At 43.4% G+C, this 25,228-nt stretch overlaps 1 protein-coding gene across 1 annotated transcript in view; it reads left to right on the top strand.

The window, feature by feature from the left end:
- Nucleotides 1-22,722, top strand: part of CA8 (carbonic anhydrase 8) — a 65,873-nt gene extending 43,151 nt beyond the window's left edge. Inside the window, exons 4-8 of the mRNA XM_052651910.1 lie at nt 6,251-6,346; nt 11,731-11,793; nt 13,264-13,312; nt 14,022-14,134; nt 22,588-22,722. Of these exons, the coding sequence (XP_052507870.1) occupies nt 6,251-6,346; nt 11,731-11,793; nt 13,264-13,312; nt 14,022-14,134; nt 22,588-22,722 (456 nt within the window). The remainder of the gene's footprint in view (nt 1-6,250; nt 6,347-11,730; nt 11,794-13,263; nt 13,313-14,021; nt 14,135-22,587) is intronic.
- The last annotated feature ends 2,506 nt before the right edge of the window (nt 22,723-25,228 follow it).

Below are 25,228 nucleotides of genomic sequence, written 5' to 3'. Positions count from 1 at the left end.
GGGCAGGGGGAGCAGGGGGTGACAGAGGATGAGATGGCTAGATGACATCACCGATTCAATGGATATGAACTTGGGCAAACTCTGGGAGATGGTGAGGGACAGAGAGGCCTGGCGTGCTGCAGTTCACGGGGTCACAAAGAGTTGGACGCAACTGAGCGACTGAACAGCAATGACAAGAGGATAGGAATGGAGAAGGGACCCTGAGACGATGGGAGATGATGAGTTGATGAGAGTAGTTCAAGGTTTTCAGATCTGGAGAAACTTCATTAGGCTGGGGAGGAAGGAAAGGGGAAAATAGGCCGTGTAGGGGCAGAATTGGATCTTCCCTGCCCACCCTCCGTCCTTCCATCCCTTGCCAACCAGTTCATGTGTTCAGATCTTACCTCCTGATATAGCAGAGTGTGATTGTACTTGCAGACAGGATCTCTACAGAGGTTATTAGACTAAAATGAGGCCACTGGGGCAGGCCCTAGTCCAGTGTAATTGGTGTCATTACACGAAGAGGGAATCTGGCCACAGACATACACAGAGGAAAGACCATGTGCGGTCACAGGGGAAGGTGGGTGTTTGCAAGACCAAGGAGAGAGGCTTCAGGAGAAACCAACCCTGCCCATACCGTGAGCTCAGCCATCAAGCCTCCAGAACTTTGAGAAAATAGACTTCTGTGCTTTAAGCCACTTAGTCTGCGGTCCTTTGTTATGGCAGCAAACTTATACAGGTTGGAGTGAGGCAGGGCTCAGGGAACACAGAGGGAGCTAAAGCCGAGAAGTGGCAAAAATGTAGAGTATGTGATGGATGAGGACTGAGCATTTAAGTCAGCAGTAATAGTTATAACTGGTTTTCAGAATGTGCTGGAAATTTTCCTGGTACTTGAATTAACTATCTTCTATTTTTGTGGAAAGGGGATCTCTGATTATGTTTTGTTTGGTCTTAATGAGGCAAAGCTGTAAAGAGTCCACCTGCCAATGCAGGAGATGCTGCTTCAATCCCCGGGTTGGGAAGATACTCTGGAGAAGGAAATGGTAACCTCCTCCAGTATTCTTGCTTGGAAAATCCCATGGACGGGGGAGCCTGGTGGGTATAGCCCATGGAGTCGCAAAGAATCAGATGCGGCTGAGCAACTAAACAACAAGAGAAAGTACCTCCACGAGAAGAGAGTTTCTCACAAATCCCAGACCAGAGCTTTGTTTCTAAAGCTTGGGTTCCTTGTGGACTGTGAGGGAAGACTCTGTTTTGCTCCTTAACTGCCATCCCGTCTCCAGTAATTATTTAAGATCCAGATGGTAGGATGAAAGCCAGGTGGTATAGATTCTCTTGCTGTTTTTGTTCTCTGTTATTTTACTAATCACATGAAGGTCATTGCAGTCTTCTGTCATCCTTTTTAGCTTGCGTTGGTGGAAGTGCCAGCATTTCCCTTAATTTTTCTTTTATTTCTTTCTCTTCCTTTCTTCTTTTTTCTGTACTCTGCAGCTTGGAGTATCTTAGTTCCCTGACCAGGGATTGAGCCCACCCCTTGGCAGTGAAAGTGTGGAGTTCTAACCACTGAACTGCTAGGAAGTTCCCTCTTTCTATAATAGATTGTATTTTTTAAAGAACAGTTTTAGATTTACAGGAAAATTATGAAAATAGTACAGAAAATTCTATAAAATTGGGCTTCCAAGGTGGCGCTGGTGGTAAAAGAGTGCCAATGCAGGAGACATAAGAGGTGCCGGTTCAGTCCTTGGGTCGGGAAGATCCCTGGCGAAAGAAATGGCAGCCCACTCCAGTATTCTTGCCTGGGAAATCCCATGGACAGAGGAGTCTGGTAGGCTACAGTCTATGGGGTTGCAAAGAGTCGGGCACGTGACTGAGCGACAGAATGTTCACATCTAACTCAGACCCAGTTTCCTGTGTTTTTAACATCGTGGTATGGTACGTTGGTCATAATTAGTTGTCCAGTCTTGATATGCTTAGTCCTTGTTTTATTGTTCCCTTCGTTTTCACCTAAAGTCCCTTTTCTGTTCCAAGATCGCATCGGTAACACCACATTACATTTAGTTCTCCAGTTTCCCTGGATTCCTCTTGTTTGTTTGTTTTTTTTTGTCTTTTTAAAATTTTTTCCCTGGATTCCTCTTGGCTGTGACATTTTCTCAGGCTCTTTTTTTTTGTCTTTGATGATCTTGACAGTTTTGAGACATAATGGCCAGATATTTTGGAGAATATCCCTCTGTTAAGATTTGTCTGATGTTTTCTTCATGGTTACACTGGGATTATGGGTTACTGGAAGAAAGAACATAGAGATAAAAAGTTGTGTTCATCATATCATGTCCAGGGTGCCTGTATCAGCATATCTGATGACTGCTCATGTTGGTCTGGTCACCTGGCCCAGGTGCCATTGGCTGTGTTTCTCCACTGTCTGCTCACCTGGCTCAGGTGCCATTGGCCGTGTTTCTCCACTGTCTGCTCACCTGGCCAAGGTGCCATAGGCCATGTTTCTCCACTGTCTGCTCACCTGGCCCAGGTGGCATTGGCTGAGTTTCTCCACTGTCTGGTATCCTGTACCATACTCTTTGAAACAAAATCACCATGAGCAGCACACACTGAAGGAGTGGGGACCCTGCATTTTTTAAACACAAAAGCATGTGAAGTAGTTTTGGAAGAACAGATGTGAGTGATGGCAAAGGAACAAAAAGGAAAACAAAAAAACTGAAAGCAGCCAACCTCAAAACATGCATTTTTAGTTTGTTTCAGAAAAAAATACTCCTTACTGTTACTATGAGAAGTAAGAAAATCATTTATTTGAACTTTGTAATTTGTGAAATCAAGATAAATTTCAACCTTGGCCTTTTTTTCTTGTTGATTTTAATTACGGCAAACAGCTCTTATCTGTTCCACTGTACACTTATCTGTACCACTGGGACACCAAAGCTACTGTTGCAGCCAGAAATGGAAAGATTAAATTGGTCTGTCTTTCCTTATTAATTAAAGAGTTATAGAACATTGCTTTCTTAAAGGCAGCGCCTTGACAGTTACATTTACTGGGGAGTCCAAGTTCAACGCAAAGAAATAGAGGAAAACAATAGAATGAGAAAGACTAGAGATCGCTTCAAGAAAATTAGAGATACCAAGGGAGCATTTCATGCAAAGATGGGTACAATAAAGGACAGAAACAGTGTGGACCTAACAGAAGCAGAATATATTAAGAAGAGGTAGCAAGAATACACAGAATAACTATACAAAAAAGATCTTAATGACCCAGATAAGCACAACTGTGTGATCACTCACCTAGAGCCAGACATCCTGGAGTGCAAAGTCAAGGGGGCCTTAGGAAGCATCACTATGAACAAAACTGGTGGAGGTGATGGAATTCCAGCTGAGCTATTTCAAATCCTAAAAGATGATGCTGTGAAAGTGCTTCACTCAATATGCCAACAAATTTGAAAAACTCAGCAGTGGCCACAGGACTGGAAAAGATGTTTTCATTCCAATCCCAAAGAAAGGCAATGCCAAAGAATGTTCAAACTACCACACAGTTGCACTCATTTCACATGCTAGCAAAGTAATGCTCAAAATTCTTCAAGCTAGGCTTTAATAGTACGTGAGCTGAGGACTTCCAGATGTTCAAGCTGGATTTAGAAAAGGCAGAGGAACCAGAGATCAAATTGCCAACATCCATTGGATCATAGAAAAAGCAAGACAGTTCCAGAAAAAACATCTACTTCTGCTTCATTGACTACGCTAAAGCCTTTGACTATGTGGATCACAACAAACTATGGAAAATTCTTAAAGTGATGGGAATACCAGACCATCTCACCTGCCTCCTGAGAAGCTCGTATGCACGTCAAGAAGCAACAATTAGAACTGGACATGGATCAACAGGCTGGTTCCAAAAGGAACCAAGAGTATGTCAAGGAGTATGTCAAGACTGTATATTGTCACCCTACTTATTTACCTTCTATGCAGAGTACATCTTGCGAAATGCCAGGCTGGATGAAGCACACGCTGGAATCAAGATTGCTGGGAGAAATATCAATAACCTCAGATATGCAGATGACACCACCCTTGTGGCAGAAAGTGAAGCAGAACTAAAGAGCCTCCTGATGAAGGTGAAAGGAGAGTGAAAAAGCTGGCTTAAAACTCAGCATTCAGAAGACTGAGATATGGCATCTGGTCCCATCACTTCATGGCAAATAGATAAGGAAACAGTGGAAACAGTGACAGACTTTATTTTCTTGAGCTCCAAAATCACTGCAGATGGTGACTGCAGCCATGTAATTAAAAGACGCTTACTCCTTGGAAGGAAAGTTAATGACCAACCTAGGCAGCATAAACGTAAAAAGCAAAGACATTACTTTGTCAGCAAAGGTCCATCTAGTCAAGACTATGGTTTTTCCAGTGGTCATGTATGGATGTGAGAGTTGGACCGCAAAGAAGACTGAGCGCCGAAGAATTGATGCTTTTGAACTGGTATTGAAAAAAACTCTTGAGAATCCCTTGGACTGTGAGGAGATCCAACCAGTCCATCCTAAAGGAGATCAGTCCTGAGTGTTCATTGAAAGGACTGATGCTGAAGCTGAAGCTGCTATACTTTGGCCTGTTGTGAAGAGCTGAGTCATTAGGAAAAACCCTGATGCTGGGGAAGATTGAAGGTGGGAGAAGAAGGGGACAACAGAGGATGAGTTGGTTGGATGGCATCACAGACTCTATGGACATGAGTTTGAGCAAGCTCTGGGAGATGGTGAAGGACAGGGAAGCCTGGCGTGCTGCAGTCCGTGGGGTTGTAGAGAGTCAGACACGACTGAGCGACTCAACAACAACCAAGTTCATGAGAGCTCTTCATAGCCTGACCTGTCCTGGGTTGTTGTTTTTGTTGTTCAATCACCAAATCGTGTCTGACTCTTTTCGACCCCATGGACTGCAACATATCTTTCTCCTCTGTCCTCCATTATCTCCCGGAGTTTGCTCAGATTCATGTCCACTGAGTCCGTGATGCTATCTAACCATCTCATCCTCTGCCGCTGCCGTCTCCTGCCTTCAGTCTTTGCCAACATCAGGGTCTTTTCCAATGAATGGACTCTTCACATCAAGTGGACAAAAATATTGGAGCTTCACCTTCAGCATGAGTCCTTCCAATGAATATTTAGGGTTGATTTCCTTTAAGATTGACTGGTTTGATCTTGCAGTCCAAGAAACTCTGGAAAGTCTTGTCCTGGGTTATTATTTCTATAATATCATAGACAGAGGTCCTCATTACTTCCCTCTAGTGGTCAGCTTTATAATTTTGAATTCTAGTTGGGAAAACAGCAAGAGAAGCTTCAAACTTACAGCGATCTTCCTTGATATTTTCATATGGATGCTAAAAGGACAAGGTGTCTGAATTTTAGTGTGTCTTTTTGGATTAATTCTTAAATGAGGCAGTGTTTTCAGGAGGTAAGTAATTATAACTTGATTAAAATGTAAAGCGATGATTAGTATTCTCGGCAGAAGGTTTACCTAAGTACTGTTATACTGAGAACCTCAGCGGCCATTTGATTTTAACCAGGGAATTGAATTTGGCTCCTTGCAAGTGTTTTATCAGCCCTGTAGAAGCAAGTGCGTATTCTAGATAAACTTGAAAACCACAGAGCTCTATAGGGCTAAGAGTGAGAGAGTCCTCTAGAGTATTGTTTGTCATTCCTTCACAGATAAAATTTTATCTGCAGTGCAGGAAATGGCCTTTTTAAAAAAAGAGCTCCACACTGGCATTCATTATTTCACCATGCTTTAGAAAAAGATGCAGTGCTTTTCATAGGATGCTATCTCTACATATTCTTAGAAAGTTGAACTAATTTACAGAATGTGAGACTGGCTTTGTGTCATTCTTGATGGAGATGGTGGGTGACACGTACTGGAGTGTATAGGTACCAATCCTTTCAATGAGTTCTCATGTTTGTGACCAGACTTGGAGTTTCATTTCAGTGAGAGCCAGAGGGGATGTTGTCTAAGGAAGGCAACGAAATCAATTTGAAATCTGCAAGTCCCCTCTGATGTGCTCCTGATCAGGACAGAAGCAGAACTTGAGAGGCACTGAGCCCTCCTTCTGTTGAGAAAGAAGTAAGGAATTCACACAGAGAACCGGGACTCAACCAGTCATCTCTCTGGGTCTGTCTGTGATACTCTTGCTGCATACCATACCGTATGGATAGGGTCAAGGAGAAGGTGATATATCTCTGTCTTCCTGAGCAGAAGGACCTTTAGTAACGAGGCCACCTCTCTGTCATTGCTCCTGCAGCTCCACCTGATCCACTGGAACTCTACCTTGTTTGGCAGTATTGATGAGGCCGTGGGGAAGCCCCATGGAATCGCTATCATCGCTTTGTTTGTCCAGGTAAACGGTCTCCTGTTAAGATTATTACATTGTTCAGAAATGCTTCTTTTCTAATTCATTTTGCAGAAGGTTTTTTGTTCTCTCTCAGTTTTACCACTTAGAAGGGACATTAAGTGCTTATACAGAGAACATTGATAGTTTAAGAACGGAAAACTTGGGGCTTCCCTGGTAGCTCAATGGTAAAGCATTTGCTTCCCAATACAGGAGACATGGGTCAATCCCTGGTCCTGGAAGATCCCATATGCCTCACACCAACTAAGCCCGTGTGCGACAACTGTTGAGCCTATGCTCTAGGGCCTGGGAACAGCAACTATTGAGCCCATGTACTGCAACTACTGAAGCCCGAGGGCCTTATAGCCTGTGCTCTATAAGAGAAGCCATGACAGTGAGAGGCCTGGGGGCCACAACTTGAGGGTAGCCCCCACTCAGAGTAACTAGCGCAATCTTGTGTGTAGCAACAAAGACCCAGCACAGCCAAAAATAAAAAAAAATGAAATTTAAAAAAAAGAAAAAGAAAATGTGGTCTCTGTGGATCAAGTTCAGCCATATTCATTGGTAGAAAATGGTTCACTGTATTATCAGAAATTTTCTTCAGAACAGCATTCAGAGTCATTGGAGAAATGAATTAGAAAAGGTCTCCTAAAGGCAGAGTTCATTTATTAATGAAAAAGGATTTTAGGAAATGTTTTTGGACCCTTCCTCACTGCAAAATCTAAGAAAAGTCAATAGTATAATCGTGCAGTAGATTCCTTTAGCTATTTGTTATGAGTAATTTTTCTTCTAAGATAATTGGAAGAGCCTTGTAGAAAAACACGGATGAAATAAGACTGGCAAAAACCTTGGTGGATATAGAGTTTAGATATGAGCTCTTTGGTGGGTAAAGAACATCATATGCATTGAGTGAAATATACTCCTGGAGGAGGAAATGACAACCCACTCCAGTATTCTTGTCTGGAGAATCCCATGGACAGAGGAGCGTGGTGGGCTACAGTCCATGGCGTCGCAAAGAGTTGGACACAACTGAGCATCTAACACACAGTAAAATGTACAATTTGGACCGTATACTTTCAAAGGTAAGATTTTAATTTAGTTTTTCAGGTGACTCTTTCAAACTTTGTCTTATCATCTTCTGATGCAATAAAAGATTTAGAGCTAAAACATACCCTGGAGGGGGTTCCCAGGCAGCTCAGTGGTAAAGAATCCTCCTGCCAATGCAGGGCATGAAGGAAGATCCATATTAATCTATGTGACGATGCCTTTCTCAAGAAAGAGCAATATCACAGAAACTGAGCACAGGTGTTCACAGAGGAAAGAAGGGCTGATCCTGAGTGTCAGCCGAGGCAGAGAGGAAAGGACCACATCTGGGGCCTTGCACTTAGGTCAGAGGCTGGGAAAGTGGAGGGGAGGGTGTCCAGGCAGTGAGGATAGACTTCCCTTTCAAGAAACTTGACTCACAGACAGAAGGGGTGAGGGGTGATAACTAGTGATGATGTGCCCAGCAAGGTTCAGTTTGTTTCATTTTGAGACCTGAGATGGGCCTGTGTTTTTATTCTGAGCAAAAAGAGCTAGTGCAGGACTTCCCTAGTGGTCCAGGGACTAAGACTCTGCACTCCCAGTGCAGGGGTCCGAGTTTGATCCCAGGTTGGGCAACTAGATACCGCGTGCTGCAATTGAGAGTTTGCTTCCTGGAAAAAAAAAAAAAAAAGATCCCTCATGCCACAGCGAAGATTGAAGATCCTTCCTATCCCAACTAAGACCCAGTGTAACCAAATAAATAATTACACATACAAAAAAAACCTAGTGCAGATATAGTTTGAAAATACTGCAGGAAAGGAGATGATTGATGTAGAAGAGCCCCAGAGGAAGCGGGGGGTGTCGGATAAGAGTTTATGTGGATGCACTGACCCCAGACAGGAGGGGCTCCACCCTTTCTCCAAAACAGAGGGCTAGGAGGAAAGGGTGGGCACCAATGGCAAGCGCGTTTAGGTGAAGAAAGACAGGAAATTAGGGGAGTTCATGCCTGATGACCTGTATTATCTCTCAGACATGCACAGCAAAATTATTTATAGAGCAGAGGAAACACGGGTGTGGGATTGAGTTTTGAAATTCGCAGGAGGTGAATGACAACAGACTTCACTGTCAGGGTGGGAGACCGACTTGAGATTGGACATCGCAGACAGTCTAGGACAGCGGACAGTGGGCTAGTCTCTCCATCCACCTCGAGGAGCAGAGAATTCTAGCAAATTAATTGTGGCGTCGATGGGTTGCCGAGCAGTTGACTTAGGAGGGCAGAGGGGCTAGAGGATGGAGAGATGCCCTCCAGGGCAGGCAGGAAAGGAAAGAGACAGAGCCAAGAGGGACCCCAGGGCTTGAGTCCTTGTGATCAGTGAATAGGAAGAGAGAGAAGAGAGGAGAGGGGTGGACGGGTGGGCAGTTATAGTCAGAGGGGATGGTCTGTGGAGTTGTGGGTGTCAGAGGGAAAACAAATCCAGGGTACATTCTCAGGATTGGTTGACAGAGGTGGGATGGAGCTGAGGGACATGGAGTGAGGGGTCAAGAGAGAGGCCAGGGAGGTCACACCCAGGGATGCTGAAGTCCTCTGGGGCGACTGCAGGAGGGAACGACCATTGGTTGTGACCAGTGGATCAGTGAGTGATTGTGGAGCGGGATAGCATGCGAGGAGGGCAGTCCACTCACAGGGGGCTGGCCTTGGGCTTGTGGAGCAGAAGACCCATCAGAAGGTAACAGCCAGGCACTGGCCAGAGCTCTTAATCTCATCTTTGAGGGAGGCTGAACGGTGTCCACTCAAAAGGCTTGGAGTGAAGACCTTGAGCAGATCCAACGGGTTCACAGAGACCAAGAGGTGTCAGGGAGCTTGTCAAAGATGTGGCATCATCGCATTTCAGAGGATGTGGTAGGAAGTGAGGGGATTAGCCGTAGGAGTTGAAAAATTCAGGGCTTTGCAGGGCTGAGGTTCTGGAGAGGAGACTGACCGGAGGGCTGGCATTCTGGGCGATGGTGAAAGATGGCAAAGGGCAGAGGTCAGAAGTTACCTAGTTGCAGGTGGACTCTTGGCCCCAGGTTGTGTTGTCACAACCACACTGTTGGAGGATTTTAGGGACTGGGCTGTGCAGAGCATCATCTATGTTTTCTTTTTGGTGGCTGTAACCTCTTCAGGCAGGGCTTTGACAAAGAAAGGAAGGAACAAGATGGAGCGATAGCTGGAGTTGGTTGCAAAATATAGTAATGTCCACAAAATATAGAACCTTTATAGATAGAAAGAGGCAGTAATAGTTCTTAAGTGCTGTGTTTGATGCTGTGTAGCATTCTGAGTAAGAGTGATCTGGGTAATAATCACTGAGTTTCGATGCACCGTGCCCTATTCTAAGGTTTTTGTTTGACTGAGTCTTATTTTCAACTCCATCGCTTTTATCCTCCCTGCTGTATAGAGGAGAAAGCTGAAGGACAGAGAGGTTAGGTAAACTTGCTCAAGACTGAAAAGTGAGTCAAGGTCGGAAACCAGCATCCAACGCAAGTGACCTTGTTCCTGGGCCACTGAACTGTGTGGCCTCACAGTGTTCAGATGTGGGCTGTTCAAAGAATTATGCTCTGACCAGAGATGCATGAAGTGACGACAGAGCCCACCTGTGGGTGTAAGCATCCGAATACTACATTCTGCTTAAACCAGTACAACAGAAAGTTGGAAGTGTTAGTTGCTCAGTCATGTCTGACTCCTTGTGACCCCATGGACTGTAGCCTGCCAGGCTCCTCTGTCCATGGAATTTTCCAGGCAAGAATACTGGAGTGGGTAGGCATTTCCTTCTCTAGGTGATCTTCCTGATCTAGGGATTGAACCCGGGTCTCCCACAATGCAGGCAGATTCTTTACTGTCTGAGCCACCAATACAACAAAGGAGTCTGTTTTTCCCTGAAGGTGGGGTGCAGGCATCTGCCTACAGGTCCACGCTTTAACACCAAGGAGTACATTTTGCCTAAGATACAAACACACACACACACACACACACACAGAGTAACTTAAGAGAATTCATTTTCCATTTCTAGAGCCTATCTCAGGAATTGCAAACACTTGGAAAATATAATCTTGATTATTTGGAACTGATTGGCCTGTCTTAGGTTGTATGAGTTTCCTCTCGCACCTCTTTCCTTTGATCCCCTTTGACCTAGTGTTTTTCCAAGTTGGTTCACAATGGAGAGAAACAGGGCATGTGAGCATGGTGACAGCTGTTGCAGGTCCTTGTGAATCATTCTCCAAAAATTTATGTGCAAAAGAAAAAGCAAACCATAACAAGGATTGTTTATCTGACCTTATAAATGGTCTCTGTTGTGACTGCCTTCCATTAGCGTGGACGGAAACTGTTGAAACTTGACTGAAAAGTAGAAATGAGATTACACTTATAATTTTTAAAGTTAGAGTCAAGAATACCTCACATCATATTTTTTTTTAAATCTCAAGTTCCTTGGGACATTTTATGCACTGAAAATATGTAATGATATACAATGCTTTAAACTAAAAAGCTACAAACAGCATATTCTTATTTATTTAAGAATAAATAGGTGATTATAGAGTTATGTCCAATGATAATCAGTAAGGGTCTTGATTTCAGTGACTTTAGCATATGAAATCACATACTTATCTTCTGGAGTTAATAAAAATTTTTCACCATGAATACAGTCTTTATAGTAATGATCTAGAAATGCTAAAAGCAAAAATAGAAGGCTTTGGGCTGCTGCTGCTGCTGCTGCTAAGTCGCTTCAGTCGTGTCCGACTCTGTGCGACCCCATAGACGTAAGCCCACCAGGCTCTCCCGTCCCTGGGATTCTCCAGGCAAGAACACTGGAGTGGGTTGCCATTTCCTTCTCCAATGCAGGAAAGGGAAAAGTGAAAGTGAAGTCGTTCAGTCGTGTCTGATTCTTAGCGACCCCATGGACTGCAGCCCACCAGGCTCCTCCGTCCATGGAATTTTCTAGGCAAGAGTACTCGAGTGGGGTGCCAGGCTTTGGGCATGTGTGAATAATTCTAATTAAGAAATATCCTTGAAACTTTTATATTACAGTGTTATGTGATTAGATATATATATAAACATAAATATGTTTATAAATATATAAATATAAATATGTAGCCCAGTGGGTAAAATCTATACCTAGCAAGGTAAATTTAGAATAGATTCTTGGAAATGCCCAGGAACATATCTAATACTTTCTTGTACTTTAATTGCCTTTAGTAGATGTTGACCTATTTATTAAGAAGTAAGTCTTGTATTCCCAAGAAGGACTTTCAGGTGAACTTGAACTTCACTTCAGTTGGTTATTTTACTTACGTATTTAAATGCTTAGTAGCTATGGTTTATACTTTATGCATTGCAGATCGGAAAAGAGCACGTGGGCCTGAAGGCTGTGACTGAAATCCTCCAGGATATTCAGTATAAGGTAAGTCATTCTCTAAAAGAAAATAAAAATACTGGTTAGGTAAAAGCCTTCCATGTCTATCCTCAGGCTTGGAGATTCCCTAAAAGGACTCAGACAAGCTGTTAGTCCCCTGGTTGTGGTTTATTCCAGTGGAGGGATACAGATCAAAAGTCAACACAGTGAAAAGGTGGATGGGGCGCCATTCTGGAGAAGCCAGGTAAAGCTCTCAGACGTCCCCTCCCAGTGGAGTTGCCTGGGGCACAGCTGACTCTCCCAGCAGTGATGTCACAGCACTTGTGAAGCGCTGCTAGCCAGGGAAGTTTACCCGAGCCTTGGTGTCCAGGGATTTTATTGGGGGTCAGTTATACCTGGGCAGTGCCTCAGGGACTGACTTCAGCTATGCTGACGCCAGCCCTCCCACCCCCACCCTGAGCAAAACCAGGCTTCCACCATAAATTACTTTGTTGGGATAAACTTATCTGGTCCAACTGGTATAGCCTGCCCAAGGCCTCAGGCACACAGAGCCACTCTTATCAGGCGGCTTATTCCAAGGACTCAGAGATGATCTCCCAGGAGGCAGCCAAGGGCTAGGCTTGAAGATAGGACTTTTGGGGGGGGGGGGGGGGTGTTTAGGCTTTGAGCAACCCAGGCCTCCTGAGTACCTCTTTCTGCCCTCTGGATATAGGAAGGTAGTATAAATGAAAGAAATAAAAATTGTGGCGACCACACTTCAGAGTATTTATGTGAAAAGAAAAGCAACACCAGCTCACATAAGTCATAAGATGATACCTCCCTGAGAAGGTGACTTAGGTTAATTTCCCCCAGTGGCTCAGCAGGTAAGGAGTCCACAGTACAGGAGACCCAGGAGACCCAGGTTCGATCCTGGGTCAGGAAAATCTGGAGAAGGAAATGGCGACCCACGCCAGTATCCTGGAGTCCACGGGGCTGCCGAGTCGAACACGACTAAGCAACTGAGCGTTTACATACTGTGCCGCCACGAAGGTAGAGACTTGAGAGCAGAGCTCCAGGGGGAACGTCATTTCTAAAGACTCCCTGGGGCAAAGCCCACATCTCTACGCCAGGAGCAGGAAAGGCAGTGAGGAGGGGCCGACAGTTTTAAGTTTCACACCAGGAATTATAGGGAAATTCCTGACCTGTGGCCAAAGCAAAAATAGTTACAGACTCAGAGCAGGAACGTCTTGCTGGAACCAAGTCCTGTCGCTCCAGTGAGAAGACAGATTGACACACCCACAAACCTGTGGGGTCTGGCATTCAGAAAAGACTTCAGGGCTTTCCCTGGGGGGTTCAATGATTAAGGATCCATGTTTCCGCTGCAAGGGGCATGGGTTTGATCTCTGGTCAGGGAAGTAAGATCTGAAATGTGCAGTGTGGCCAAAAAGAAAAGACTTCAACCTCGATTTTCAGTGCTTATAAATGTTCTTATTCTAAAATTTTGTGTTAACGTGGGGTACATTGTTTTCTTTTTTTCAGGGGAAGTCCAAAACAATACCCTGCTTTAATCCTAACACTTTATTACCAGGTAAGCATTTATTTGGTTGCACAGGGTGAATTTTAACTGTGGCTGTGGCTGCATTGTTTTTTCTCAGAATATACACAACTATATCTTATGGATTAGTAAGCTTTCTTTATAATTAATAGTCTTTGTAATTGTTACCAGTTTCAGATTGTTCTAAACTTGGGAGTAAACTTTTTGAGATAATAAACATTTTACCACTGAGCTTCCTTGGTGGCTCAGACAGTAAAGAATCCACCTGCAGTGCAGAAGATGAAGGTTTGATCCTTGAGTCGGAAAGAGCCCCTGGAGAAGGGGATGGCAACCCACTCCAGTATTCTTGCCTGGAGAATCCCATGGACAGAGGAGCCTGGTGGGCTACAGTCCATGAGGTCGTAAAGAGCTGGACACAATTGAGCACACTCACACACACACACACATCTGGTATAGTATATCAAGTGTTTCTATATCTAGTTTATATAACCATATTTAAATATATATAGGAATTCATTGATACAAAATCACTATAAATAATAGAGGGTACATCATGTTCTATATTGATTGTTTTCTTCATATGATTAGTTTAAAAATATATATGTGAAGCTCCAGTTTAAAAATGACATCTGTCTGAGACATGTTATCTGGACAATTTGTAAGTTTGAAAATGATTGTTGGACTTTTCCAAATTCTTTTTCATTAACTCACCTTTCCGTGATTGGTCCATGCGGTGGCACAGACCCCTTGCTGCGTGATTACTGGGTCTATGAAGGCTCTCTCACCATCCCACCCTGCAGCGAAGGTGTGACCTGGATATTATTCCGATACCCTCTGACGATATCCCAGCTACAGGTGAGAGGAGGGCTTTAACCTCCCAGGACGAAGTTTTGCATTAAAGGGTAAATTTTCTCTCTGTAAAAGGGAAATGTCTGTTTGATGTTCTTGCTCGTTTCGGCTCAATTAGATCAGTCACATCTCTTCAGATAAAGTTAAATGTCTTGAGCCAGTGAAAGCAGTTGAAAGGTCAAGGATGAACAAAACCCAGCTCCCATTTACCATCTGTACTTTAAAAGTCAGTTTTTATAGAGTAAATAGAAGCCAGTGAAGTACCCAAACTGTTCCTTAGTCTAGTTACTGCTTCATGTGGGATTTCTCAGGTATTGGCGAGGAGAAAGTTATTTCTGTAACTCACATTCGGGCTTTGTAATAGCTCTTCCTTGGCTTGTACAGGAAAATCTGTATGGAGAGGGTGGGGGACCTAGAAAGAATGCCCTGTAAAGTTCTGGATTGTTCTCTAGCCCACTTTTGGTCTGCTGTCTCCCACCTTGGGTGCAGCACAGGTGCTCTAGATGCTACTGCAGTGTGTGAGGCACCAAGGTGAATTGTCCCTGGGATGTTACTGGTGGGGCAGGATGCAAGGTCACTACAATGCATTTAAACATTGATTTTGATGTTAGTAGTATATAATATTTGATACTAACTGTAGCATTTGTTAACGCTAAGAAGACAGCATTATTAATGATCAATCTCAAAAGACTTAGGCAATATGCTAAATAAATAAGCCAAGTTTCCTTTAGAAATTCTTTACAAACTATTATACCCCTTATATTTTATAACAAGTTCAAGTTTATTCACTATTCAGAAAAGCTTTCTTTTGTTTGTCCTTAAATCTTTAAAACACCTCTTTCAGCTCTGAACAGTTTCTTATTTCTCTTTTTCTGAGGATTCATTTTAAAAGATACCCATTCAGCATCTTCATTGTTTCATTATTTTAGAAACTTTGATCACACCACCTTTGGGCCTTCTTGTTTTTAATGACAAATCTCGATCCCTTTATCTATTCAGTCATTTTTTTTTTCTTATAAGAAACTATTCCTGAGTGCCAACCAGACACAGAGGATTCGGAGGTTAAAACACAGTGTTTATTCTTAAAAAGTTCACTGTGGAGTTGAGGAGGCAGATTTTCATACGGGCAACTATGTTGTGTCATGAGTAAGGAGCTCTGGGAACACATAGGACCAAAACCCAGTTCAGACTGGAAGGTCCAGGGAATAACTCCTGAAAAATATTAGGAATTGGTCTATTAAAGGAGAAGGTAGCAATTAGAAATTTGAGTTGCATGTTAAGAATAGAGGTTTGGACTAATGAGATATAGATGAAATTTAACAGCAAAGATGGTAGCTGCTGTAACAGATGTACCCCAAAACTTCAGTGGCTGGGGGCTTCCCTGGTGGTCCAGTGGTCAGGACGTCACCTTCCAGTGCAGGGGATGTCGGTTCTCTCCCTGGTTGGAGAGCTAAGATCCCACATGTTTCAGGGCCCAAAAAACCAAAGCATAAAGCAGAAGCAATATGGTAATAAATTCAATAAAGATTTAAAAAATGGTCCACATCACAAAAATCTTAAAAATTTTTCAATGACTTATCACAGTAGGAATTTATTTTTTTTTTAACACTCATAAAATCCAACAGATGTATTTTTGCTTCACAGTCAAGGCTTTTCTCTGTGTAGCCACTCAGGAAACGGGGTTGCAAGACACTCTGCCATCTTTAATACCTCTCTTCTCTTAGGTGTGGGCATATAGTGAGCAGGAGGGGAAAGTGGGTGGAAGATCTGAAGGGAGACTGCTTTCTAAAGACTAGATTGAGAAATGGAGAACACCATTTATGCTTCCATTCTATTGGGAACTTAGCACATGGCCACACCTGGTTGTAGGGGAAGCTGAGAAGTGAATTCTAGCTTCATGTCCAGGAAAAAGAAACGGATTTGATGATCTGTTCAGGTCAAGTTGAGAAAGACAAGAGAGCCCAGCTGAATGCAAAGCAGTGCAGGTGGAGGGGACAGGGAGTCAGGGCTTGCTCACAGGCTTTGGGGTCAGCCAGGAGGGAGTGATGTCCTGGGATCCGGGACAGGAGAGAGCATTTCCAAGTTGTGGAGAAGGGAGGTAAACAGTGACAAATGCTACAGAGAATCTAAATAAGATGCGTGCAGCTCATCCAGGTAGAAAATACAGTAAGTCCCCTACATATGAAGCTTTAAGTTGTAAACTTTCAGGATGTGAATGTGCCCCTGTATGCCAGCAGTTGCACTGTGCTACTGTACTTTTCAAGGTACTGTACTGTAAGGTTAGAAATGTTTTCTTTTTGTGTTTGTTTATGTATTATTTCTGTGAAAAGTATAAACCTATTATAGAGCAGTACCATATAGCCAGTTGTATAAGTTGGGTATCAGGGCTAACTTTGTAGGACTTAAAAACAAACTGGACTTACCAACATGCTCTTGGAACAGAGCTCTTTCCTATGTAGGGAACTTACTGTAACTATGCCTTATAAACACATGCCCAGGGGGCCACGGCTTGATTCTCACTCTTCACTCTGTTTTTAAAGTTAATTCCATTTATGCATTTCATTATTTCTGTCTGTGATGGGCTTTCTCTAGTTGCTGAGCAAGGGTTCCATTGCATTGGCACCTTTAGTTGCTGAGCACAGGCTCTAGGGCGCACGGGTCTCAGGAGTTACTGCGTGTGGAGAAGAAGCCAGTAGTTCTGGATCTTGGGCTCTAGAGTTGAGGCGCCGTAGTTGTGGCTCATGGACTTAGTTGCCTCTCAGCGTGTGGGATTTTCCCGGACCAGGGATAAAACCCACGTCCCCTGCATCGGCAGGCGGATTCTTATCCACAGCCAGGGAAGTCTTCACCCTTGACTCTTGTTTCGTGCCCCGGTGTGTTCACTGCTGGATCTTGGTGCTTCTCTGTTGCTGAGCTTTGGCTTATGTTCTCCAGTATCATTCCTCCACCATCCCTTTCTTTATGCTGTTCTGGCTGCTCTAGGTCCACACCCCAGCCCATCCAGCCAGTTTGCCATGGAGAAAGCCTTCATCTCTTTTCAGAGTTGCTGTCATGCAAGAAAAGATTCATGAACAAGGACTGTCATTGCCAGTTAACTGAATCATTAACTGAAGTGAGATGTTTCTGTGGAGCATTGAGCTGAAAGGGACCCAGGATAAGAGTTTCAACTCTGTTAGTCACAGGGGAGGGGTCAGACTGGCAGAGAAAGCAGAAGCAGCTCAGAGTCTGCAGTCACATTTGTTCAGCAGTTTAGGGGCAATCTTCTAAAAATAGGTCAAATCTTTAACGAAAAATGAAGTTTTCCTCTGTAACCACAGTAAATGTCTATTTATTGAAAGTCAGTTTGAATGAACCTGGCTGAGCCACAGAAAGTTCTCAATTCCACTTAGAATTCCACAACGGATTTTCTCACTGGCAGAGTATTGGGGATGTTAACCAATAGTCTATAATGTGATGATTTACTTCCATGCCATCCAGTAAATTATGCAACAACCTAGAGGCAACTCATCATGCCTTTTGATCTTGCAGGCTTCAAAGGGAGCTTTGCTTTGTACCATCCCCCTGAGTGAGGCCAGTGACAAAGTCTAACCCTAACATCACTTAAGTTGTGCTCTGCAATTATTGGAGATTAAGCTGTGTCTTCCTCAAAGGGAGCCAAAGCCAAAGAAACGTGTATTTGAAGGAATAATTTCAACTGCTCTTGGAAATGGATAACTTTCCAGTTTCTTTTCAAGAAAAGAAGATATAGGTGCTCTTAGTGCAGAGCTCCATTGCAGCATCTGTTCAGAGAGCAGGAGTGTGGAAATGGACACACACACACACTCACATATACATTAAATTGCAATTTAGAGTGATTTAGGGGGAAAAAAATTGTAATCTTAGGAGAAAATGAATCCGTCTGTCCTTGATTTGAATGTTCCACTGTTGCTGCTCATATAGTTCCAGAGAAAGCAGAGTCCAAAACAGAGAAGGTCCAGAGAGGGCAGTAAAAATGAGAGGAACTAAAGGGCAAAGGTGTGATTCTAGAATCAAAACCAAGAATTGAAGAGCCTCACCTTGTTGCGCTTGAAGAGGAGCAGAGAAACATAAACAGTCAGAGGCAGGGAGAGAGGATTGATATAGAAAATAACAAAAAGAATAGCAAATGGCAGGTGGATGGCTATTGTGTTGATTTTTTTGAGAAACAAAGCTTTGTATTGGAGAAATAATGTGTCCTCTTATAGGGGTAACATATGTAACTAAATAGCTGGGTGTTATGGGCTTCCCTGGTGGCTCAACCTTAGAATCTACCTGCCAATGCAGGAGATGCGAGTTCCATCCTCTGCCTGCTAGTCCAGGAGTCGGAGTTGGTACCTATAGTATGGTATTGACAGCTGAGCCCATTGTGAACCATTTACATCTTCCTGAGCACTAGAATCCTGGTGTCTGGGACTGGGAGCCCCTGGTTGGTTGGTTGACTTTTTCATGTTGTTCTGGTTAGCAGACTCTATGCTATGGGGAGAAACCCACACAATTGGATGGATTTGGATAAGTGTAATTTAAAACATTTTAAAAAGTGATCTGTAACTATTGTCACTGGCCTGCCAATGACAATGCAGGAGACGTGGGTTCGATCCCTGGGTTGGGAAGATCCTCTGGAGAAAGAAATGGCAACCCACTCCAGTACTCTTACCTGGAGAATCCCATGGACAGAGGAGCCTGGTGGGCTATAGTCCACGGGGTTGCCAAGAGTCGGACATGACTTAGCGAGTAAACAATGACAGCAATTCATGTATTATTATGAACTGCCTGGTGATAAAGGAAAACAAGATGAGAACACAGACTTTTATGTGTTACTTTTCTTTTAATGTGATGACATATGAGATGTAAATCAAAACAAGGCTATTACAAAATGTGTGTAGGACCCCTGAAACTACTAAAAGCAATGTGTGCCAAACTTCAGACCCTAGAAATTAGCCTGTTAACTGCTGTCATGAAGAAAGCAGTTTTAAAGCTGAACTTTGAGTGAGTCATCAAAGTCAGACATCAGTGAAGGTTGGAATGAACATCTTAGACCAATGGGCGTGCCACTCAGTTCAGGGAACAGTGGCTGCTCAGCTTTCTACCTTCACGGGTGAGGACGTGTCTCCCAAGTGTTAAATCTCTCTCCTCTCCATCTCCCTGTTTTAAATTGGCTGAACACAAATACCATGTTTAAGTAGAGGAGCATTAAAAATCGAGGAACTCGTACGTACTGATTGATAATGATGGTCCCTGTATGGCCCTGACATTTGAATTTAGTTGAAGACTTTTATCTCTGAATATTATTCTGCTCCTTTCTCACTCTGTCTCATTTTGGTGTGCAATAACAGAGTGCGCACTCGAAACCATTTGAAGTGACTAAAGGGTTCTGAGGGGTGGTTACTTCAGAAAAATTGGCATTTCAGAGAGATGTGTTTTTCCCCCTATCTTTGTTGATGTTTGAAGTCTTCAAAGCATCACTCTGATCAGAGAAAAACATTTCTTGTGAAGCAGTTCTCTCTGAGAAGGCAGTGATTGGAGACTGGCCGGCTGTTGACTCAGATCTCTTTTAGAAGAAGTCGTTTTCACAGAAAGTATTTCAGGCTGAGGCCTGGGGCTTGAAAGATTTAGCTTCAGTTCAGAATACATAAATATAAAGTTAACTCAGCTTTGCAATAAGCTTCAGAGTCAATAAGAAATGGAGTATTTTTTGAAATACCTTGAGACAGTCAAGTTTTGAGTCCGCAGTGCTCATTGGTGACCTTGTCCTGGGTTTATAGGTTCTGATTGCAGCTCTTACATATGATCACACACACAGGGAATGGGAGGAAAGAGAATCTTCTGTTTCTCAGTCAACTGGATAATTATTTCTGTCTCCTTGTTTGCATACAAAATTGTAGCTAAATAATCATCTCCAAATGCTGAAGCTTGGACTTCAGAAGTCATGTGGTTATTTGTGAACATTCTCTGTGTGCTTGGAACTGTGCTGAGTGTTTTCATGAATGATCTTATTTACCTCATATCACCCCTGGAATACTGTTATCACCTTCATCTCTGTTATTCATAGATGAAAACAGAGCTTGAAAAGGAAGAGCAGTTGGGTTGTTTGGGTCTTGGATAGCAGAGATTGCACAAGAACCAGCCTTTGGATGCAGTCTGTGTCCTTGACCTTCATCTTCTTTTTGAAAAATCATAGGCTCCTCTGACTAAGAAGGTTCCCTTTTACTCCATCTCAGGGAAAACTAAGAAAAGTGCACCTCACAAATAATTATAAGGGGTTCTCATGAAGACTTGGCTCTAGACATTTTTCAGGTGCAACAAGCAATATGAGTACTGCCATATTCCCTCCTGTAAACCTGTGAGAAGGTCTAGTGAGAAACCATTATGTAGATTAAAAAATCTCATGGCTTATCTGACTGGCACTTCTATATAAAAACAGCATGTAGATGTTATTTTAAAAAAACAGGACAATCCTAATAGGATCAGGGTTAACCCATTTAGAGAAATCAAACAGTATTTGAAGACATAGGAAGATAGAACTTTAGAAGTCACATTTCTTTCCTTTTTATTATTCTATTTATTTATTCATGGCTGTGTTGGGTCTTCATTGTTGTGCAGGCTTTTCTCTAGTTGCAACAAGCAGGGGCTGCTCTTCATTGAGGTGCAAGGGCTTCTCATTGTGGTGGCTTCTCTTGCTGCCTAGCACAGGCTCTTGGGTGCGCTGGCATCAGTAGTTGCGGTTTCCGAGCTTTAGCGCACAGGCTCGAGAGTTGTGACACATGGGATTAGTTGCTCTGTGGCATGTGGGATCTTCCTGGACCAGGGATAGAACCCGTGTCTCCTGCATCGGCAGGCAGATTCTTTACTGCTGAGCCACCAGGGAAACCCTAGAAGTCAAATTTCTAACTTGGGTTCTGATCTAGCAAGCCATTTAATTTTTCCCAGCTCTGATTTCCAATGCATATGTGAATGGATTGAATTAGAATCTTGTGAGATTTGCCTCTTCTGGAGTCAGGGAACCTCTTCTTAGGAGAATGCACCAGTGAAATTTTATAGGAGTCCCATCAGTCCTCTAAAGTCTAGGGGTTTCTAGATTTTTGTTAGAACCCTGAATTAGTTACTATCTTGTGGGTTTCCCCCTCATGATTGGGTTAAGTCTGCGTCGGTGTTGTGTGAACCTTTGTGGGTAGAAGCCTCTGATTCACAGACAGTGATGCTTTGGTCAATTGATGCTATTCAGGTCACATTTGCTCAATGTCCTGGGTAATGTGCTGGCTATAGGGTCTACTGATGACTAGAATTTCTGAAGAGGTGGCTGTGGGACTGGGAAGGGGATGCGTGGCCTTGGAATTGTCAGACCCAGATTATCTGGAATCTTCCTTAACCTGTCTGGCCTCAGTTTCTCCTTTTGTGTAAAGAATGAAGAATGTCTCATGTGATGTTATGTGGCATTTAAAGGAAATAACAGATAATTTGACAAAGGTAAATCAACTGCTAGATGGCAGTGAGCTTGGCAAAAGCTCATCACGTGTTTGCTTGTTGCTCAAACACTTCCAGTGGGTGGTGTCTGGCAGACTATGAGTTCTCAGGAGGTACAACTTGGCCAATTAGGGAGACTGCAGTGAGCTGATGGGAATGGTCTCCTGGGACTGTGGCAACCACTAGTGCGTAACTGGAAACCACGGGATCTGGGGAGGCTGCCTGAGAAGGGAGATAAACTTGAAAATCACTGTTGCCACAGGAAGAAGATGGGCTTAAACTTTGGAAAAATCAGAGGCATTCTTTGCTCTTTGGAGGGCTCAACAAGCAGCAAAGGGAGTTTTTTGATGAAAAAGCCTCCACCTAATATATTTAACATATAATCAGTGTTAGCATACAGTAACACCGTGATTCATTATAGAGATATACTTGGGAAGCATTTCAGAACATTTCTTCATTTGTTCACTTTTTCTTACTATGTTATGGCAGACATAGAAGGTTTTTTTTTTTTTTTTTAGGTATTACAGATTATCTCCTTCTTATTTTTATCTTTTTAAATTTTGGCTGCAACAAGCAGCATGTGGGGATCTTAGTTCCCCTACCAACCATAGATAGAACCAGTGACCCCTGCATTGGAAGTATTGAATTTTAACCACTGGACTGCTAGAAATGTCCCCATAAGAGCTATTTGAGAGAGGTGTATATCATTTCTGCATGAACAGATCCAGCAGGTTTTGACGGTTGTTTGGGTTTATCTAGAGTCCTTCCTACCTCTGCTTCTGTTGTCTTCTTTCTTCTTGTAGAGGTTGCATCTAATGTCTTAGCTGTGGAAGAATGAACTCAGTTTTTCTCTTTTTTGAAATTTAATTTTCTCTTTTTAAATGCTTGTAATTTATGCATATTTTAAGTCATCGATGAGATTCCCAGCTTGCTCATGGCCGGTCGACAATTAATCTGTTTTGTTCTGCTTTTATTTTCAGATTGAAGAATTTCGAAGGCTGAGGACACACGTGAAGGGGGCAGAGCTCGTGGAGGGCTGTGATGGGATTTTGGGAGACAATTTTAGGCCCACTCAGCCGCTCAGTGACAGAGTCATTAGAGCTGCGTTTCAGTAGCCAAAGAAAACAGGAGCTGACGTGTCTGCATCTGGGTACGTGTGGATTAAGTGAGGAAACAGGCACACAGTTGGGCCTGCATGTGAAAGCAGCTCTCATGATGAACCTGTTAATTTAACAGTGTGAATGCACTTCATTGAAATTTAGGACACATTCTCAAGCCCCATTCATTACAGGTCAGGTGGTTTGTAAAAATTTCATGCCCTATTAGGGAAAAATCTACATTCCTTATGTTTTTCCAGCAGTGCAGCCTTTCATTCTATTGATAGGTTTTGCTTTAATATCAGCTTTCATAAGGGAAGGCACTTGAGGCAGGGTAACGGTGACACACAAGTCCTTCTTCTTTGGTACTTTGCTGTGTTGTCGTAGCTTGAAACTGCAGCTATTATCTCCTGATGAATGGGGAGCATGAAGAAACGGACGGGGAGTTGTGAAGCCTCAAAGCTGGCCACTTGTCCAGTGAAGATTTGGTCATCTTGCTTATTGGGGTAGGTAGTGAGGGTAGATCAGGCCAGAGTGATAATACTTAACCCTATGGAAGTGATTTTATTCAATAGATCAAGAAGCACTTGGTGATTATATAAAAGCAGCATGTTTCTTTCCTGATGGAATATATAATACTCTATACATTTTAATGTATTGGATTCAATGTGTGTGTTACTTACCCTTAAGGAGCTAACAAAATAAACATCACAAACAAGGAAAATATAAAATATATATAAATGCCTGCATACTGGGTTACTTCTTCACTTTGTAGATTGACCAGGGTCACATACCTAGGTCAGTGTGTTGCTATGAAACCACTGCTTCCTGTGAGAAGAAAGTGCCTGTTGGAACAGTTTCCTAGGAATCAGGACAGAGCTCTGACTGTTTAGTGGTCTGTTGGGAGTGTGTCTTCTCACTGTATGTCAGTGGTCCAGTGGATGGGGGAGTCACAGAGGAACTGAAATCTCTAGCCTCCAAGAGCTCACAGTCTGGGACTTCCTTGGTGGTCCAGTGGTTAAGACTTACTTTCCTGGAAGAGTGTGTGGATTCAATCCTGGTCAGGGAGCTAAAATCCCATATTCCTTATGGCCAAAATAACAAAGTGTAAAACAGAGGCAACATTGTAACAAATTCAATAAAGACTTCAAAAATTGTCCACATCAAAAATTATTTTAAAAAACAAAGCTTAAGCCTGAGATGGTGAGCAGGACAATGTAAAAACATTTCAAAAGTACAGTTACAAATTATAATAAATTCCATGAATGAGAAGAACAAAAATGTGGAGTGGAGAAGATTTTGGCTATAGGGGATATCTTTGCAAAGACCCTCGAGGGTCCCTTCCCTTTGGAGATGGTAAGACTTTGATGCGCTGAGATGCCTGAAAGAAGCCCCCTGAGTCTGGGGTGTGGAAATGAAAGGGAGGGCCAGGTGGGGCCCTGTCAGCTTCGTTAGACGTCTTTATCTCATTGTCAATGTGTTGACATCTAAGGGTTCTCAGGGGGAGTGGCCTGACCCCTGTATATTCTCAGGAGATCACAGTGGCTGGAGAATGAATGGACTGGATTACTGTGGGCCAGGCTGGGGGAGTAGAAAGGTATTTTAGAAGTCCATTGGGTAACCAAGGTGCAAGGCCTGGAGGCTTGGGTACCAGACTAGGAACAGTGCACATGGAGAGAGGTTTAAGTTTGTGAAAGAGTCCTTGAAAGTGAAATCTAGGGGTAAGTTGGATGTGAGGAAGAGGAGATGGAATTATCAGTGATAACAGCTGGGGTTTGGGGCTTTAGGAACTATGTAGGCAGAGTGACAGCAGGGAAGCTGGAGGGGATTCTGTCTGAGATGCAGAGATAGGACTGAGAGTGGCTTGTCAATCACAACAGTGAGTGGACCCTTCATGAAGGAAGCTGGAATTTCAAGAGTGGAGATCAGAAAAGAGGTCTGAACAGAATGTGGGAGTTGTGGGCATAGATTATGTGTGTCTGCACGTGTGCGTACATATTATGTTCCAATAATACATGGGGATGACCTCATGTGTTCATAAAACCTTATGGGTTGCTTGATGACAAGTTAACCAAAGCACTGGGAAGTTAGGTCATTTACCCAGAGTTGCTGAGCAGTGGAAGTGGAAGTTGGACTCAGGCAGCCTGATTGACAGAGCCCTTTGTCATAAGCACTAAGGGTCAGAGGTCAGGAGCATCTCCACACTCGGGCCCTCGGGACAGCAGGAGTGTGAGGGATGTAGGTTGCAGTGGGCAGAAGTGGTGTTTGAAGGGAGGAGGTGGAGGCACCTTGTGATGACGGCAGGTTCCCCCAGCTATCTGTTTTGCTCGTGGTAGTGTATATATGGGGCCTCCCTGGCTGCTCAGCATGAAAGAACCTACCTGTAGCAGAGACCCGCGTTCAGTCCCTGGGTCGGGAAGATCCTCTGGAGCAAGGCACACCTCCAGTGTTCTCATACATACAGTATTCAGTATGGAGTGGAGTGTACCCACTCCAGTATTCTTTCCTGGAGAACGCCATGGAC

This window comes from Budorcas taxicolor, chromosome 14, assembly GCF_023091745.1.
Source record: "Budorcas taxicolor isolate Tak-1 chromosome 14, Takin1.1, whole genome shotgun sequence".
NCBI lineage: Eukaryota > Metazoa > Chordata > Mammalia > Artiodactyla > Bovidae > Budorcas > Budorcas taxicolor.
This window is presented reverse-complemented; position numbering and strand designations above follow the sequence as displayed.